The 19,258-nt window shown below is 45.3% G+C and overlaps 1 protein-coding gene across 1 annotated transcript; it reads right to left on the reverse strand.

The window, feature by feature from the left end:
- Window positions 1-14,044: 14,044 nt before the first annotated feature.
- Window positions 14,045-18,849, reverse strand: RASSF10 (Ras association domain family member 10). Its single transcript, XM_073882895.1, has one exon. It carries the CDS (start codon window positions 18,386-18,388, stop codon window positions 16,892-16,894), a length of 1,497 nt encoding a protein of 498 aa, XP_073738996.1. The 5' UTR covers window positions 18,389-18,849; the 3' UTR covers window positions 14,045-16,891.
- Between the last annotated feature and the right edge of the window lie 409 nt (window positions 18,850-19,258).

Below are 19,258 nucleotides of genomic sequence, written 5' to 3' on the forward strand. Positions count from 1 at the left end.
AGTCGTTAAGCGTCTGCCTTCAGCTCAGGTCATGATCCCAGGGTCCTGGGATTGAGCCCCGCATCGGGCTCCCTGCTCTGCGGGAAGCCTGCTTCTCCCTCTCCCACTCCCGCTGCTTCTGTTCCCTCTCTTGCTGTGTCTCTCTCTGTCAAATAAATAAATAAAATCCTAAAAAAAAAAAAAAGAGGAATGCCCCCCAAACAGAGTCTCTCAGTTATTTTCATTCTGCCTAGAACAAAACAGATGACTCCCGGTGAAAAATCATCTGGTGTCTAGCTACAGACAGGGCTGTGCACACAGGTATCCAGAAATCAAAATAGGAAGTACATATTGCAATAAAACCTGACCATAACTTCCTAATGAATCAGAAACAGCACTTCGCAGACCAATGCATCTCACACATTAAGTACCCTTTGTTGTTTATAGCTGTAAAATCTGCTGAGGTTGGGTTTAAGGTAAGGGAATAAGAAGAAACCTGCCCAGCCCTTCCTGTTGATGAAATTCCAATGGAGCCTGGTTCTCAGGTTCAGTGATTATTGAGCCAAGTCTGGAAGGTCTAACACTGGGCCAATCTCTACTCTGCTGGCAGACCTGGAAAGGTTGGATGGAACAGCACAGAGGGCAGACCAAATAAATATGCCTTGCTTGGAGCCTGGCACATGCTAGATCTTTAATAAATATCAGCTCCCTGAATGGCTGGGGCATTTGAGAAAAGATGTGTCGAAGTATGACATTTGATTAAGTAATAAAGGGTAAATAGAGGTTCTTGCAAGGGTGAGAAGAAGGGACAGACATGTGGGATGAAAGGATCAGTGTATGCAAAGGGACAGGGGTGTGAACAGCAAAACTCAAGCAGTTCAAATAGTCCCAGGGGAGGGGGGAGGTAGGAGATGAGTCTGTTACGATGCCTTGTGCAGGGCAGGGCTAAGATGTTTGCACTTTCTCCAGTGGGTAACAGGGAATTCTGAGCAGGGAAGGGACACGATCAGAGTCACAGGGTCATTCGCCCCTCTCCTCCCCAATCAGTGCTCTGATGCAAGCCTTCCCTATAATCACAATATTGCTTCCATTGATTTACCTTTCTCTGTTCCTTCACCCCAAGACCTTTCCCCTCACTCTCCCAACTCCTGACCCTGGATATATCAGCATCCATGTAGGCATACCTCCCAACACCTTTGGCCTCCCAGCTTTGATGACCTTGGCCTTGGGCCATTCTTTTTAGCCATCTATTGCCAGAGCCACATCATGGACCTTTTCCACCTCGAGAAACTCAAAGCCCAGTTTTACCCTTCCTTTGCCATCCTTTGAGCAGCTAGAGGAATCTAATCACACTGCTCAGTGCTCCTCAGTGATTCCCAAGGCATTGCTAATGAAAATCCAATCTCCTTCCTGTGGCCGTCTGGACTCCACATGTTCCGGCCCCTGACTTCTTCTCCAATCACATCTTGGGCCACTCTCCTCCTCACCTTCCATTCTTCCTTCCTTAGACGACAGTCACACCTCCACCCTCATCATACCAGACTTCTCAAACGAATTCTCATCCCTTGTTGTCCCCACTTTCCATTTCCCACTCACTCCTCAAGCCACGAAATGTGGCTTCATCCCCCACCAATCCACTGCTGCTCCTCTCTCCAAGGTTATACTTATAAATTGACAAATCACATGGGTCCAGGTGGCCACCCTTCCTTGAAACTCACTCCTCCCAAACATGGTCTCCACAATGTTACTTTCTCTTTCTTTTCTCACTTCTGTGTTATTTCTCAGTCTTTGTGATTTTCTCTTCCTCTGTCTACTATTTCAGTATTGGTCTTCTCCAGAGTTCTGTCTTCAGTCCCCTTCTATTCGCACTCTGCACTCTTCCTTAAGCATCTGATCCCTGTCTATGGCTTCCCCTCCCCCCATCAGATGACCCCCACAGGCACCTCAACTCCACTGAGTGCAAATTGAGTTCACCACCTCCCATTCCCACCCCTTGTCAAGACCCATTTCACACCATCCAAGGACATAACCCACCCTTATCCTTCCATTTGCCCAAGCTGGAAACCTGGGAGTCAATTTAGTTTACTCTTACCCCCTCATCCTCTACCAATGAATAATCACTATATGTGAGTAAGTCGAGCTTTTTTTTTTTTCAGAATTTTATTTTATTTCAATTCAATTAATTAATATACAGTGTATCATTAGTTTCAGAGGTAGAGTTCAGTTATTCATCAGTTGCATATAACACCCAGTGCTCATTACATCATGTGCCCCCCTTAATGTCCATCACCCAGTTACCCCATCCCCCCACACACCTCCCCTCCAGCAACCCTCAGTTTGTTTCTTATAGTTAAGAGTCTCTCATGGTTTGTCTTACTCTCTGATTTTGTCTTATTTTATTTTTCCCTCCCTTCCCCTAGTTAGTCTAGCTTCTAAGTGTGTCAGATCTCTGCTTTCCCCCCGTCCCTAATTCAGTCTCTCCTCATTTCTCTTTCAAACTGTTAACCTGCCTGATTGCTATATTCTCTGCTTTTGTTGTTAATTTCTCATCTTCACTGGACTATGAGGGACCATATCTTAATAAACTTCTTATCCTCTGGGTCTGCTTTAGTGCTGACACATAGTATGTACTTATAGTAGGTGTTTCTGACTGTATGAATGAAGTGAGTACATGAATGTGTGAATAAAAAAGGAACAAATGAGACAAGGCACTTGACACTGTCCAGCTTAAAATAATTTACAATATTACAATACAACTTAAAATAGTTTATAATATTAAAATTCACAGATCACTGGGGTGCCTGGATGGCTCGGTTGAGCGACCGATTCTTGATTTTGGCTCTGGTCCTGATCTCAGGGTTATGAGATGGAGCCCTACATCAAGCTCCATGCTCAGCAGGGAGTCAGCTTGAGACTCTCTCTCCCTCTGCCCTTCCGCCCCCAAAGTAAGTAAATAAATCTTTAAAATTCACAGATCACTTGAACAACAACCCTGTGAAATGCTAACTTCTCTGGTTAAATAATTTGACCAAAACCATAGAATTAGTGAGTCACAGAGTTAGTCTGTGGAAAAGCCTGGATTTGAACCTGTGGGTCCAAGTTTTAAACTTTCCACCAAATTATAGAGCTTTGCTCAGTGACTTTGTTCTTCTTTTTAAGTCCTTCCATAAAGCTGGTATTAGCCAAATTGATTATCTACTCTACTTAGCAGCACTTTTTCTAAATGACACATTTTTGCCCTCAGAAAATGAAATGTATTCATTTTTTCAAAGCACAAAAATTTGTTTTCATTGTTGTTGTTCCAGAGAATGTGTGATCATGTAAAATTTCAGGCAGAGATTTTAGACCTGGTATGTATATTCAAAATTTAGTACCACTCACCAAAGGCAGGACGATTTATATACTCCTCTGTGGCTTGAGACATTCACTTCCTTGGTGATTCTGGCATCGCTTAGAAAGGCTGAAATAGATAAAACATCACCCAAATAGAGTTAATATCCTGCACCATGTTTCCCCAAGCCTTCCTGTCCTCCCATATTCCCTATCTCAGTGAATAGCCACCCATTTCTCAGGCCAGAAACTTGGTCATCATCTGAGTCCTCCTGATTCCTCCCTTTGTTCATCTAACCAAGCACCAAGCCAATCCATTCCACCTCGTCAGTGTCCCATGGATCTGTTATCTCTCCATTCCAATGATGACAGCCTTCACTTGGGCGTCCAGGTAAATCTTACCTGCATGAGGAATTAGCCCCCTGACACCTCTGCCCACTTCCAGTTTTGCACACACCGAGCCACCATCCACAGTCTAACCCAACTCATGATTCAGGTAGGCACATCTGCTCGGTCAGGTTTCTGCCTTTAAACTTCCAGTGTCTTCCCATTTGCTTCAAGATTAAGTCTGAAGTCTTCATCATGGCACACAAGGCCCACATGGCCGCCACCAATCTCCCCACTTTCTACCTCTCGATTCTGAACTTGTTCTCTCTTCCTCTGCACATTGCACTTACTGGTCCTTCCCTCCCTCACTTCAACTTAACCACCTCCAACCAGCCCTTCAAATCACAGCTTACGCATCATCTGCTCCCAGTGTCTGTGGCTCCCACAATCTGGGTTAGATGCCTTCTTCTACCATGGAAGCCATAGCACCTTCCCATAAACTGTTGTGATGTCTATTTGCTCGTCTATCCTTCACCACCACACTCCTTACTTGGTGAGCTCTGGGACAACCTGGGATGTATCTTGTTCTTCTCTCTGCCTCTAGCTCCTGAGCCAGTGGATGTTCATAAGCTTGTTGAATAAATGAATTTCTGTCCTCACCTCTCCCAACTCCTCCTTTTCCCCCACTTGTGGAGGGGACACAAGTAAAATACCCACATGGTCAATGTTATAAGAACCATAACAGAGTTGCATAATAAGATACCCTGGGAGAAAGGAGAAGGGAACCACAGCAGCTTCGGATGTCTCAGTGGAAGGCATGGCAGATACAGGTCTGAAATGTTAACTTTTTGAAAAGTAGCAAATGGAAAGAATATCCAAACTTCCAGCCCTGAAGATCAGCTTAAGAATAATTCATAACACCAGACCGTGGTCCTTATGCTTTTTCCATATAAGGACCCCTTCTAATATTAAAAAGTTTAGATGTAACAGCATGTAACAGCAGTTGATGCAAAAAATCCTAAAGCTCCTCTAAGTTCAGTAAGGATTTTAAGACTCTGATTGCATGCATTACAATGCCATTTACAAAAATTCCCAAACTAGCAGTACATTCATGTGAAAGGTGCCCTCAGACTGTGCCTACTATGTAGGCTATGGATTTGTGGACCCCCTGTAAAATCTTTACAGCCCCCCAGGATGCCACAGTTTTGACCCACTGATGCTAATGCCAGCCCTTTACACCCCCTGCTACCATTTCCCCCTGGATCTGGACCGACTCAAGAAACTCACTGACATGGAAGACATGGTTGGAAAATGGAGACCTAACTGACAAGACCCTCATAACTAAGTATTTCTATTCAGGAATTAAAAGGTTAATTCAAACTATAAGAACTTGTGTTTTAACCCAGAATGAGCAGATTAAATATTTTCCTTTAGGCAACGAATCATGGGGTCACTCTACTGGAAAACCTACTTTGCTGCCACATGATGAGATGAGAAGACCATCTATTCCAGAGAGCATGGATCGCTTCGTTAATCCCTCAAGGCATGGCCTGTTGGTTGGCTGGGGCTCACACTGAGCCTACTCCAGTTATTCAAGTGCACCCTTTGCTCTCACCACTTTTAGGTCCTGTTTTCAGCAGCCATGTTCAACCAGGACACAGGAAACAATCCCCCCACAGTGCTTTGCTCATACCTTAATTATGACATCTTATTCTTTTTTAAAAGGATTTTTTAATTCATTTATTGTTAGAGAGGGAGAGACAGTGTGAGCAGTGGGAGTGGCAGGGGGAGAGTGAGAGGGAGAGAAGCGACTCCCCACTAAGTGTGGAGGCTGCCATGGGGCTCGATCTCACGACCCTGAGATCATGACCTGAGCTGAAACCAAGAATTCGACATTTCACTGACTGACCCACCCAGGTGCCCCTCATTCTTTTTTTAAAGTAACTTAAGTTATTTGCACTTATTTCAAATTCAAATGACCCACAAGTTTATATTAAAAAAAAAATAGTTTCCCACATCACTGCTTGATCCCATTTCCCAAATATAACCACAGATAATAATATAACACAGTCTTTTGTTCTGTTTGGTTTATTTTTTTTTAAAGATTTTATTTATTTGACAGAGAGAGATACAGCGAGAGAGGGAACACAAGCAGGGGGAGTGGGAGAGGGAGAAGCAGGCCTCCTGCGGAGCAGGGAGCCCGACGTGGGGCTCGACCCCAGGACTCCGGGATCATGACCCAAGCCCAAGGCAGATGCCCAACGACTGAGCCACCCAGGCACCCCTCTGTTTGGCTTATTAAAAAGAAAAACACATAAACCATACCATACATACTGTTCTACAACCTGATTTTTCCTTTTTGTTTTCTCTTTTACAATTTTTTTTTTACCTTCTTAAAAAAAGATTTTACTTATTTATTCATTTTGAGAGAGAATGAGAGAGCATAAGCCAGGGGAGGAGCAGAGGGAGAGGGAGAGAGAGAATCTCAAGCAGGATCCCCACTGAGTGCAGAGCCCGATTTGGGGCTCGATCTCATGACCATGAGATCATGACCCAAGCCTAAATCAAGAGTCAGATGCTCAACTGACTGAGCCACCCTGGTGCCCCCCCCTTTTTTTTCCTTTTTATTATGGAAATCTTCAAACCAACCCATAAATACAGATAGCAGCATAATGAATCCCATACACCTATGGCCATACACCTATGACCAAGCTTCAGCAAATATCCACCATCTGTCAATTTTGTTTTATTTAGCTCTTCTCCACATCAGAAATTTTTGTTTCTTTTTCTTTCTGGAATATCCTAGCAATTCCCAGACATCGTATTATTTCACCATAATATTTTGTTATGTATTTCTACCAGGTAAAATCTTTTAAAAACATAACCATTTTGCCATTATCATATCTCAAAAAAATAATCTCTTAATAATTGTCTATTTTCTATTTTCTTTGATTGTCCTTAAATTTTTTTACCTTTGGTTTATTTGAATTAACATCCAAATAAAGTCCATAACTGGTTGATATGTCTCAGTTCCCTTTAATTCATAATAGTTACAATAATTATATCTCCACTCCCTCTTTTAGGCCATTTATATGAGGGCTTTTGTCCTGTAGAAATTTCCCACAATCTGGATTTGGCTGATTACACACTCAGAATATCATTCCACATTCTATTCTCCCTGTTTCCTGTAACCTCCTCAATAGAACTAAACTCTTGATTAGACTCAGATGCCATTATTTGGGCTGGAATATTTGATAGGTGGGGCTGAATGCTTCCTATTTTATCATACTGGGAGGCACACTGTAACTGAATGTTCCATGGATGTCAGTGTTATCAGCTGATCATCCAATACAGCTTCCCCTTAACCTGACACCTGTTCATTTTAGTACCTATCAATGACCACTATCTAGATGCATTAATTCATTAGGGCTTGGTTACATACAGGTAATCATTCCTTCTGCATTTTTTAGTTAAAATTCTTTTGTAAAGAATAAGTTTCCCTCCTAGACCAATTTGATGACTTAGAAACATGGTGTGTACAAACAAGATATAAATGTTCTCTTTATTACCGATTTCCAGGAGGACGACTTGGCATCATAGCAATTTCCAAAGGTGATTAATAAGTTAATTTCTTTTTTTGCAGTATCATGGTGAACCCCTAGACTTTTATATTTTTGATGTTCTTCAATCCATTGCAGTCGTTATTCTCATTGATACTCTTGTTTTCTCATCTTTAGCCATTGGAGCCCCTCCAGGTTGCCCCTGAATTTAGAAAAAACAATGAAGTCTTTACAGTTCCTTGCTTTCTAGTACACAAGAGGTGGCAAGCCCATCTTATCTATTTCTTGCTGTGGATTTGGAATCAGTGATTACTTGAAGGAGCCTTTATGTTTTAAATAGAAAATGGTATTTAGATACCACGATATAGGTGCTAGTAGGTACTCCTTGCTACTAGGTAATAATTGATTTCAGACCTTTTCAGTGGACAAAGATAAGAAATGTGTAATTTTTAGAGTTATAAAAATAAGTAAGGAGCTTGTACTATTTCCACTGATTTGCTTCTTCGTTTAACAATATATTAGATATCTTTCCATGTCAGTGATGCAGATCCACATGATTTTAGTAAGTGTATATTATCCATAATATGATTATAATATGTCCTATTTAGGATGGTTTCTAATTTTTCACTATTATAAATATTGCTGTAATTAACATCATGAACTTACATCCTCGCCCACTTGTGCAAATATTCGGTAGGTATCTAAAAGTGGAATCAGCACCTGAAAAGTATGAATCCAAAGGGCTTCATCAATTTACAATCCCAATATTAGTATCATAGAGAGTATTTTTAGTTATTGAACACTACCTGCTTTACTGATCCTGCTTTTGAAGGCCTAAATCCTAGGCCTGGTTCATAGTAGGCACATAATAGTTATGTGTTGATCCAGACTGAGAGAGTCAAGGCCCACAGAAGTATATGTAAAAAAGAAAAAGTCTAGGCTAATGCCTCTGTAACAACTCCAAGGGACACTTGGGAAAGTTCTACGCCTCTTGTCCAAGGAGAATGACATGAAGCAGGCCTAAGCCCAAACCACAGACTGAAGCCAAGTTTGGTTGAATCTAGCCTGGATCAACTAACCCCCATCTGACTCACAGATGCATGAGCGAGAATAAATTATTATTTTAAGCCACATGAACTTGGGGTGATTTGCTGTATTTTATTATTACCTTATTCTTGGTAATAATATTTTATTTTATTATTACCTTATTCATCATAAAGATGTCAATTCTACTCAAGAAAATGTATGCACATTTAATACAATCCCAACAAAATATACTGAGAAGGGTTATTATTAGCTAAATGAGATTTTCTATAACTGAAATTACAGATGACACCAAAATGAAAAGGGAGAGACACCAGAGAAGTGAGAGTAGTGTATTAAGGTTCTTGTCTTGCTCAGGAAAAGGAAGCATAAGTATGGCTCCTAGTAAGTTTGGAGAAACAGAAGAGCAAAATTAAATGTATAATTTTCAAACCAGCCAAAGAAAAGTCTATCCATCCAATGAAAGAAGGAAAAGAGTAGGTAATCCTGGTAAGTGACATAGTGGGAATTGCAGGGTAAGGACCAATGACCTCCAAAAACTCACTCATCAATGAAAACAACAAGAATGCCAGCAAAAAATTACCAAGGACTTAAATATAAGAGGTCAAACTATAAAACTCTTAAAAGAAAACAAGAAAAGCTTCGTGACCTTGGATTTATAAGGATTTCTCAGATACAACTCCAAAAGCACAGGCAACAAAAAGAAAAAAAACAGATAGGCTGGACTTCAGGAAAATTTTTAAAAACTTATGTGCCTCATAGACACTATGAACAAAGGCAACCAATGGAATGGGAGAAAATATTTGCAAATCATGTTTCTGTTAAGGGATTAATATTCACATTATATAAAGAACTCTTACAACTCAAAAACAAGAACAACAACAAAATTCAATCAAAGTGGGCAAAGGGCTTGAAAAGACATTTCTCCAAAGAAGATAATAGAAGTTGCCAGGAGCTGGGGGGAGGAGAGAATAGGGAATTATTCTTTAATGGATACAGAGTTTCTGTCTGGGATGATCAAAAAAGTTCTGGAAACAGACAGTAGTGATAGCTGTACAGCGTCGTGAATGTACTTCATGCCAATGAATTGTATACTTCACAAGTGTTAAATGGTAGATTTTACGTTATCTATATTTTACCATAATAAAAAAATTGAAAGGAAACAAAAAAACAATGTATCTACTCTTTTATTTCTACTAGAAAACCAACCCAGTGGCAATGAGCATCCCTAGTACCCAGACTGTGGTTTCTAAATATCACTTGCCATTGAAAAAAAATCAAGTCTCTGTGTAGTGATGGCTGATTTCAGGTCTGGGACAGTGAAGGTACAGTATGAGCCTAGAACATCTTGACACACTAGAAAGCAAAGGAAGCTCTCAAAGACTATGAAAAATATCCAGGAAAAGGATCCAGGAGCCAACCTGAAGAAGCTCCCACTGGCCAAAGATGGGACAATAATTACAATGGTTTGAAACACATTAAATATTTTAAATTTGAAATTTCATAATGATCCCCCCAAAAGATGAACAAAGAAGAAAAAACCTACTAGTCACCTTGGAGAACGCTAGAGATCAACCACATTATTTTGGACACTAGGTAAGAACGTTGCTTTTATTTTATATTTCAGGATTATCAGGATTTAAACTGTCCTTCGGAGTGACACTTGATAAGGGGAAGAGTCTTTCTACGGAAGTACTCTAGTTAATTGATGATGAAGAAATGAGAGAAGGAGGAGGAAGAAGGGAGGGGAGGAAAAAGTAAGAGAGAAAGAAAGAAAGAAAAAGTATGATGCTAAAAGAAGCAAAGACAGAAGCCTATCTTTGTGACTTTATTTCTTCAATAAGAACCTTAAACCACAAACCATAGAGGGATGTGGGAGTGCTACATTTAACTATATTATAATTAGACAATTTTCAACAATAGCCACCATAGACACAGTTAGGATGGAGAGAAATTAGAATAAGGTATTTATACTTGCTCTATAGTTAACAAGATACTAATGTTCAGGACATGTAGGAATTCCTGCAAATCTGCCTGAAAAGAGAGACCCTCAGGAAAAATGGTTGCAATAAACAGAAGGGGAACCCAAAGGATAATAAGCATATGAAGGTCAATTTCACTAGAATTCAAAGAAATGCAAATTAAAGCAAATTTGTAAAAAGTAGGAAGCTGAATAATATCAAGTGCCGGAGAGGCTGTGGGGAAAAGAGGGAATCTTCATGGCCAGTAAGAGCCTAACCCGGTGAAGCCATTTGGGAGAGTGATCAGCAGTGCAGTACTCAAAATTCTGTTTGTTTTTTTTTTTTAAGATTTTATTTATTTATTTGACAGAGAGAGAGAGACAGCGAGAGACGGAACACAAGCAGGGGGAGTGGGAGAGGGAGAAGCAGGCTTCCCGCGGAGCAGGGAGCCCGATGTGGGGCTCCATGCCAGGACTCTGGGATCATGACCTGAGCCGAAGGCAGATGCTTAACAACTGGGTTTTAAACCTCAAAGTCTCACGTAGCACCACTGATTTCTGCCTGTGTTCCTTGTAACACTGTTTGAGAAAGCAAGGAATTGGTAACAACCTAGGTTTCCTTCGCCAAAGAAATGTAGACATTAGTGATGGAATACCACACAGGTCGGAAAATGATGAACCGCATTTACATATTACAATGTGGTGTGCTCCCACAAACATTATGTCATGAAAAAAAAAAAAGAAATATAGTGAGATTTATAGTCCAATAAAGGCCATGTATATTAGATATAAGCACACAATCATTTCATTCTACTTTTCTTTAGAAGATTTTATTTATTTGAGAGTGTGTGTGTGCATGTGAGCAGGCGGCAGGTGGAGGGGGCAGAGGGGGAAGCAGACTGCCCACTGAGCAGGGAGCCCAATGCAGGCCCAGGACCCTGGGATCATGACCTGAGCTGAAGACAGACGCTTAACCAACTGAGCCACCCAGGTGCCCCTCATTCTACTTTTCAAGGATACATATACCCACATGAGCTAGCACATTGCTCAACTTCAGGGTTACCGTTCACACCGTTTCCCATGTGAATGGTACCCTCTGGAGCACAACTGCAGACCACACCATGAATGGTGCCCCCTCGAGGTGTGCAGCATGACAGCCCTGAATATGTAAGGTGGTTTGGAAGGTCATGGATTAAATACACTAGAATAATAGCTGATGGTGGGAGGAAGAAGCGAAATGGGGGTGGGACTGGGGGACGAAGGGAAACATGAAGTAAAACAAGAAGAAAAGGGCCCTTGCACAACCAGAGGGTGGCGGTGTGACCTGAATGAAGAGACAGGATCCATTTACTTCTGTGGTTTGAAGGCAGGGTAGGGTGAGGCTTGGAGAGTGGTCTTGAGCTGGATAACCAACAATCTGATAAATTCTGCTAAGAAATGTGGATTTTATCCTGAAAGCTATGGGGAATCCTGGAGGTGTCTGAGACAGAAAAAAATTGTCAAGGGAATGGCGGAGAGGGGCAGAGGCTAGGGCAGCGGTCCTTCAAAGCCATCCATGCTTGGGCTACACGTGTTCAGGGACGTGAGTGTGGCCACAGATGCCCCAAATCAAGTGTGCCTGCCTAACTCCACAGGCACAGAAGTCCTCAGAAGGCCTAGCATTCCCTCGACACCACCACCCCCCTTTTCTTCATGTGCCCAGTCTCAACCGGAAATGAGGTGTGGTTAAAAATGCCGGGGGTTGGGGGGGTGCAGTTTCAGCCCAGCCATGGTTGGTACCACCTTCCAGATGTGATTGTGAATAGCACACAGCTGACGGCCAAGGAGTCTCCATTGCTGACTATCCACCTGTGCCCTTAGGGCATTCAGTCAAAAATTCCATGCTGATACATAGGGCGTTAATTTGGGGAGAGAAATTTTTTTTTTTCCACTGGCAAGGACTTCATCTCTGACAGATAGACACCCAGATATTTACACAGGAATTTCTCCTCCTGTATCTTATAGATGTTTACTGGCTCCATGATTTTGAGTCACTCCACCTTCCTGGTGGAAATACTTGGACTAGACTTGATCATCTCTGAGGCCCTTCCAATGCCAACACTCTAGAACATGTGAGGAATCTCTTTTCCCGACACGCACACCCCTTCATGGGTACGATGTGCCTGGTGTATGGAGCAAAATGGGCACAGGTTTTAGAGTCAGGCTAGGGTTAAAGTCCTGCTTCTGCTACTTACCAGCTAGATGGCCTTAGTGTCTTTATCTGTAAAAACTGGAGGTTAGGGGGGCTCAGTAGATTAAGCATCTGCCTTCGGCTCAGGTCATGATCCCAGGGTCCTGGGATCGAGCCCCATATCGAGCTCCCTGCTCGGCGGGCAGCCTGCTTCTCCCTCTCCTTCTGCCCCTCCCCACTGCCCATGCTCTCTCTCTCAAATAAATAAATAAAATATTAAAAAGAAATTAGAAGTTAGAGAGTTCTATCTCACAAGATGAATGCAGAGGAAATGCATGTGACAATACTCAGCACAAGGATTTGGCGTTTGGAAAGTACTCAGCAAAAAATAGTTTCTCCTTGTCCTCCTTTCTTTCTGTTTAGGACAATCCGTTTCACAAACATTTCCACACAGGAAACTTTACAAATTTTCATGGCCAAATTTTCCCTTTCCAAGAATTCAAAGATGAGCTCAGGTGTTATTTCATAGGTAGAAAGAAATTCCTGGAAAAATCAAAACTGTTCTTGAGAGGCTGTTAATAGTGGGCTAATGTATTTATTTTATTTTGATTTAATTTTTAATAGGAGTGGGTAGGGAGAAGCACAAAATCAAATACATGTTATAACATCATCTTCTAAGAATAACCTTTTCTCATGGACTAAAGATGAAAAAAAGTTAAAGAACATTTACTTTTTATAAATCTGTTTCTCTTACGTGTTAATTCTCCTGCTCTTGCTCATGTGGAGTTCTGCCCCTCCTGCTCAGATTGTTGGCAAGCTCTGATAGGAGACAAGATCGCTATTCCAAAGCAGGTGCTCAGGGAAGACAAGGAAAACAGGAAGGAGAGAAAGCACCACATCCTCTTAACACTTCTGGTCAGACGATCCACATTTCTGTTGTAAGGATATTTTAAGCCAGTGGTTGCCAGCCCTGCATTCCAAGAGCCACAAAGTACTAATTAATTAATTCTGGTTAAAATGTTTTCTTAACAAAATGTAGTATCTAATGAAAGCCAAGGTGTGGGGAAATAGGCCCCATCACCCATAGCAGGTTGTTATTAGAACAAATTTTCGAAAAGCAATTTGGCAATTAAGTATCAAGTCCTTAAATGTTTGTACTCTTTGACCTGGGAAGTCTCTTTCCATTTTACTGGGGAAAATGTACACATGCCCAAAGAAGCCTATCACAGTGTTATGTTATAATAGTAAAATAATATCAGGTACAACCTACTTACTTGAGAAGAGTTACAGGCACAATGGAACATCCAACAGACGGATAGAGCCTTTACAAAGTCAAAACCTGACCATAAAAGCATCTATACAAGTTCATTTAAATTATTTTCTTAAAAAAGAAGCAAAATATGAAACCTTCACAATTCAAAAGGTCAGGAAGGAAAATACGTCAAATTTTAGCAGTGAAAAGGATCTTGAGTGAGTTTTCTTTCTTTTTACTATTGCTATTTTCAGGTTCATCTTAAGGACCATAGTATGTAACTTGTCTAATTAGCAAATTATCATCATCACGTTTTATAAGCAAACACACAGAGATACCAGATGAAATCTTCCGGGTTTGGGAGATGGCTGAGAAAGAGATGCTTAAGATCAAAGCCATGATACATTCTATCAGTTTCCTCCGCGAGCTTGCTGGTTCCTCCCCAGGATTTCCGTTCTGCTCAGATACCAGGTCACTTCTCCCAGGGGCTCTGACATCCTTAGTGCTGAGGCTTTCACCTCGATATATTCATTCTCATTCTTAGTGCCAGGATGATTATTTTTTAAGTGAAATCATGTTTTTTCAACATCTAGAATCTATTAGGCACTTTCTAGGCACAGGTGTTGGGTTGGTCCTTTTTGTATCCATACTCCGCCTCTCTCAGCCTTGCGAAAGCTCTTAGTAAAAGGAGCTATTGTCTCCTATTTTGGCACCCCTTCCCCCCCTTCTCCTTTCTCCTACCCACACAGAGTGCCTTTTGGGGACATAATTGATTTGGATGAAAGAAGAAATGGGCTGCCGTTTGTTATAAACAGAGCCTCCACGCTGCCTGAAGAGTTGACTGGAGAAGCATCTTCAGGTGGACAGGACAGGAAGGTTCTGGAAAGAAGGCACCAGAGAATCCCACAGGCCTTCTCCCTGTGATGTGGCTTAATTTGCTTTACAGGCTTCAGGCATATTTGCTGATGTCAGCAGCCTGTCAGAGTTTAAAATAATAATAGTGAAAAGGAAAACAGCCCCTTTCTGCCAGGCCGTCCTGTTCTGCCAACTTCTGTGTTCTCTTTTGAGTTAATAAACATCTAAGAACCACCTCCCCTACCACTCTGGGGGACAAAAAAAAAAAGGACAATAATTTTAAAACCACCAGGTCAGCCCATTGCCAGCATAAACCATTCAGACAAGTAGCGTTTGTCACACTCTAATGAGGATTTTACCTCTGCCTCAAAAGGGAAGCTATCATTAGGCTTTGTGTTTACCAGATCAAATGATCATCTAGGGACAGTGGCTTTCTTTTGGTCCCCTCCTCATTTTAATCATTTAATCAATCAAGACCAAATGCATAGATGTTTTCTGCATCCGACGAAAGTAAAAAACCATAATTATGCCAGCTAATGCCTTTTGAAAACATCAATTAAGAAAACGGCCATTTCATTCCCATTTTACTTGAAAATCTGAAATATCCACGTGTGCTGTAATAGCATGGGGGAGGGAGGAGGGTTGTCTCCAAAAAGGAGACAGCTCAAATGGTTTGAAGGGGTCAGGTGGGCAGGTCCCCGTTGGCAAGAAGCAGACAGAGAATCTCTCCAAGGAAAGAAATTCCTTGATAAAGCAAGACCTTTTAAGTTATCTTCACATGTGGTGTTGAAACTGAAGCCAGCCCCTCCATGGTTAGGCTGATACCAGGCTTCTGCAGCAGGCTGGTACCACACACACACCCCATTGTTAATACCTCCTCAGGACAGATTAGATCCCACATTCCTCAGAAGTCCTGAGCTCCAGAGGGAACAGGGCCAACAGGCTCCTTCCACGGGGCAACAACTAGCTACAACTGATAACTTTTCATTGAAATAACTGGAACAATTACATTGCGTCCCCACCAGGGCTCCATCACCAGCTATTAAGAGAGAGGTGTTGCACTTGTATCTCCAGGTGTGTGTAAAGGCATGAGCCAGACCAGAGTAATTCAAGTCACCTTTAAGCTTACTTTTCTATGCATTTATCTGTGGCTACATGCCCTGGTTTATCAAATTGCTCACCCACGGTGTACTATTAGATTGTTTTATTTTACGTTTTCTTTTGGGGGCCTTATCTAGTAAACGTTGATATTTGCACTCTCAGTTTAGGCTTGGACAAGTAACTAATTAATCTCTGACCAAAGCTACTGAAGTTAGACTTGGGTTGGGGTAAAAATACCTTGAGGTCATGGTTGGTTTTAATCATATAGCTTAGTTCAAAAGCTGAACACTAACAAAGATCTTTGCTTTCAAGTCTCCGTTTCAGCCAGAGTGCTCATTAAATAGCAACTTTAGTTGCACTTCACTTGAATTCTGCAACTTCCCTTTTATTTTTCTTGGAGTAGCAGTGATTCAGTGGATGAAGCGACAACATGAATGAAAAGAAAGGACAGCACAGGTCCCTTTGCAGGGGCAAATCCCAAAGGGTCTCGATTAAACAGTAACCAGGGATTATGTCTGCCATGCTTCTCTATCTCAAAAGCGTTATGTTTGGCTTTTGTAATAATAAAAGGTTATTTTAGGGAAAGGATTCTATTTTAACACATACTGTATTTGCAAGGAGGAAATGCAGGGTTAGACTTCCATACAGCTCAGCCTTTGAAGGAAAATAAAAGATGAGCAGTTTAGCAGAGGGGTAATTCCCCAGTCTGCAGAAAGGTAAAGAGCCAGGATTTGGGTGCCTGCGGGTTTTATCGGAGATGTAAGTAAGGCTGAGACCAACACCAGCACTCCTCTTTGGCTAGTTTTAACACGTTCACAGTCACAATTAACATTCAAGGAATTTCCTTTTCATCCAAGAGTTTCTTTTAAAAGCACTTCATGCCACAAACTAAAGTTCTAGCTGCCATCAGTCCTTCCCGTACAGAAGATTGCTGAAATCTTCATAATACTTTCTCTCTCTCTCTCTTTTTTTTTTTTTGAAAATGGGTTCGGACCACGTCAGTTTCCCTGGGGCTTTTGTTTTCCCGTACAGGTGGTTCTCACCACCTCCCTCCTTCCTTCCCCAGAAAGCGCTTGGAATGGAGACCTGGCCTCCCTGTCCCGCACCCCTCTATACTCACTGGGGAAACAGAGGAGCGCCCTCGCAGGACAGGTGTCCCCAGCCCCCCGCCCCCGCCCGCCCGGTGGGAGCGCTGCTGCCAGGCAAGGCTCCCCTGCCCACCCCCAGCCTGGTTTCAAGTCCCTGAGCCCGCCATGCCAGTGCTTTCTGCGAGGAAGGGAGAAGGGTCGTCCCCCTCTCCCACCCTGCTCCTCTTACACAAGAGATTCGCACACAGGCACCGAGTCCGAGTCCTGGCTGTGCATAGAGCTCAGCCCGGTATCCGAGTCCTCGTCGTTGCCAGGACAGCTTTTGGCCAGTCCGCGGGCCTGATCCACCCACACCTCGGCGCAGCCCTGGGGCCGGGGCTCCCGGGAGTGTCCGCCAGAGCCGAGAGTCCCATCGGGCGCCACCGTCAGCTCCATCGTGTGCAAAGTCTGGAGAAGGCCCTGCAGCTCGCGCTCCTTGCTGTCCCACTGCTGCTGGCTGTAATCCAAATCCGACTTGACGGCCTCCAGGTCCGTGTTGAGCCGGAGCCCGATGTAGAGGCTGGTGCTGAGCTGCGTCCTGACCCGCTCCTGCTCCAGCAGCAGCTCGCCGTCGAGGCCGCCGTCAGGCTCCAGGGGCTCCTCCTGCGCCGCGAGCTCCTCCTGGCGCCTCCGCATCCACCTCTGGTTCAGCTCCTCCTGAATCTCGGCTGAGAGGCGCTCGAGCAACTCCTCCTGCTGGGCTCGCTGCTCCTGCAGGCGCAGCAGGTCGTCGCACCGCCGGGCCAGCTCCTCCAGCGCGGTCGCCTGCGCCTCGCCGTCCAGGGGAGCCGCAGCCGCCTCCGGCTCCTCTCCCGGGCTGGGCCCGTCGACCTCGATGCCGGCGCCCACCAAGTAAGTGTCCTGCACGTAGTTGACTCCGTGTCGCTGCACGCGGTCCAGGTGCACCTTGGCCTCATAGCGATCGATCTCGCGATCCAGCTCCCGGAGCCGCTGCACCTGTTGACGGATGGTGTGGTCCTGTGAGAGCACCAAATGCACCAGCGTCTCCATGCGCTCCACGGCTGCGCTCTCCGTGGCCCGCGGCGAAGACGAACACGACGAGGCGGTGGACGACGAAGCGGACGAACAGGGCGACGACGGCTGCTGCTGGCGCCGCCGGTTGAGCTTGGCCAGCTTGCGGAAGGCCTTGCGCACCACTCGCCGCTGCTTCTCCTGGGTCAGCGCCAGGCTGGGCCGCGCCGGGACCGCCCGGGCCGAGCAGGGGCGCTCGCGACTGAGCACGACGCGCGCCTCGGCGCTGCGGGGGCCCGCGTTGGGTAGTGACGCCTCGCTGCGCACCAGCACGAAGCGCACATTCTCTTGCTCGTCGCCCCAGGCGGCCCAGAGGCGCAAGATGCGCGTCTTGTTCGGCAGGATGCGCTCAAAGCCCCGCCACTTCTCCACGATGCAATAGCACTGCGGGGGCCCGCACAGCATGCCTTGCGGCAGCGCCTCGTCGTCGTCCCCGTCGTCCTCGTCCAGGAGCTCCCGCAGCTCCTCCCGGTCTGGCGAGTCGCCGGCCGCCCCCCGCCGCCGGCCCCGCCGCTGCCTCCGTCGCCGCCGGCAGCCGTCCTCCAACAGCACCCGCACCACGTCCGAGCAGGTGGTGCGGCGAGAGAGACCAGACACCAGCTTCTCCTCCTGGCAGATCCACACCGAGATCTTCTTCTCCGAAGGATCCATGGCGCAACCGGGACGCAGGTGGCGGGTCGGGCTGGGCCCCGGCGGGGCGGCGGGGGCGGCGGGCAGCCCAGCAGCTCTGCGACGGTTTAGGAGCCTGGGAGCCTCGCCCCGTTAGCCCTAGTCCTTCTGGCCGGTTGCGCACGGAACCCGCCGCGGCGCTCGGCCCGGACGGCGCGCTCTCCCGGGGCCGTGCGCCCGGGATCCGGCTCTCGCCGCTCTGGCTCTGCCCAAGGTTCCCGGGGCCTCCAGGCTTTGCTCCTCCCCACATGGCTCCTCCCCCGCCCGCCCCCAGCGCCCAGAACTGCGGCCGGAGCGCGGGAGGCGCAGCGCCCAGACCCGCCCCTCGCAGCCTCGCCGCTCCCGGAGCGCCCTGTCCAAGGCCTCTGTGCGGCTGCCCGCGGCGGGAATCTTGGCCCCTTCCGCGGACGCTCCGTACGGTTTCGCATCGGTACGACGGAGGACTCGGAGACCCTTCTGCTCAAGGGCTGGAGCCCGTGCCTAGGCGGGGCGTCTCCGTCGGCCCACTGGCTTCCCTCCTTGCGTGAAGAGCTAGCTGTACGCACCTGGACTTTATCACCTTTCCCGGCGCCCCCCCGGTCCTTCAAGGCCGCGCCGTCTGGGAAGTGTCTTTTGCGCAGACGAAGAAACCAAGATGCGCCGCGTCTCTAACAGACTCTCCGACCGCATCGCGCGACCCCCAGCTGGGAGCAGTAAGCGCCGCGTGCCTGGAACGCGGAAGGCCTTCCAGCCCTCCTCATCAGGAAGCAATATTTACACATTTTGGGAGAAGTAGAGGGGCCGTGAGCTCCTCGAGCAAGTGTAGAGATGGGGAGGTCTAGGTGTGAGTGGGATCTTCAGAGACCGCTCCAG

The sequence above is a fragment of the Callorhinus ursinus genome, unplaced genomic scaffold (genome assembly GCF_003265705.2).
Source record: "Callorhinus ursinus isolate GAN/ISIS: 27379988/994484 unplaced genomic scaffold, GSC_fseal_2.0 scaffold49, whole genome shotgun sequence".
In the NCBI taxonomy this organism is placed as follows: Eukaryota; Metazoa; Chordata; class Mammalia; order Carnivora; family Otariidae; genus Callorhinus; species Callorhinus ursinus.

Bases quoted from the DNA above. Each gene is read 5' to 3' on its own strand.
- RASSF10 (XM_073882895.1), bottom strand. From the start codon at position 18,388: ATGGATCCTTCGGAGAAGAAGATCTCGGTGTGGATCTGCCAGGAGGAG.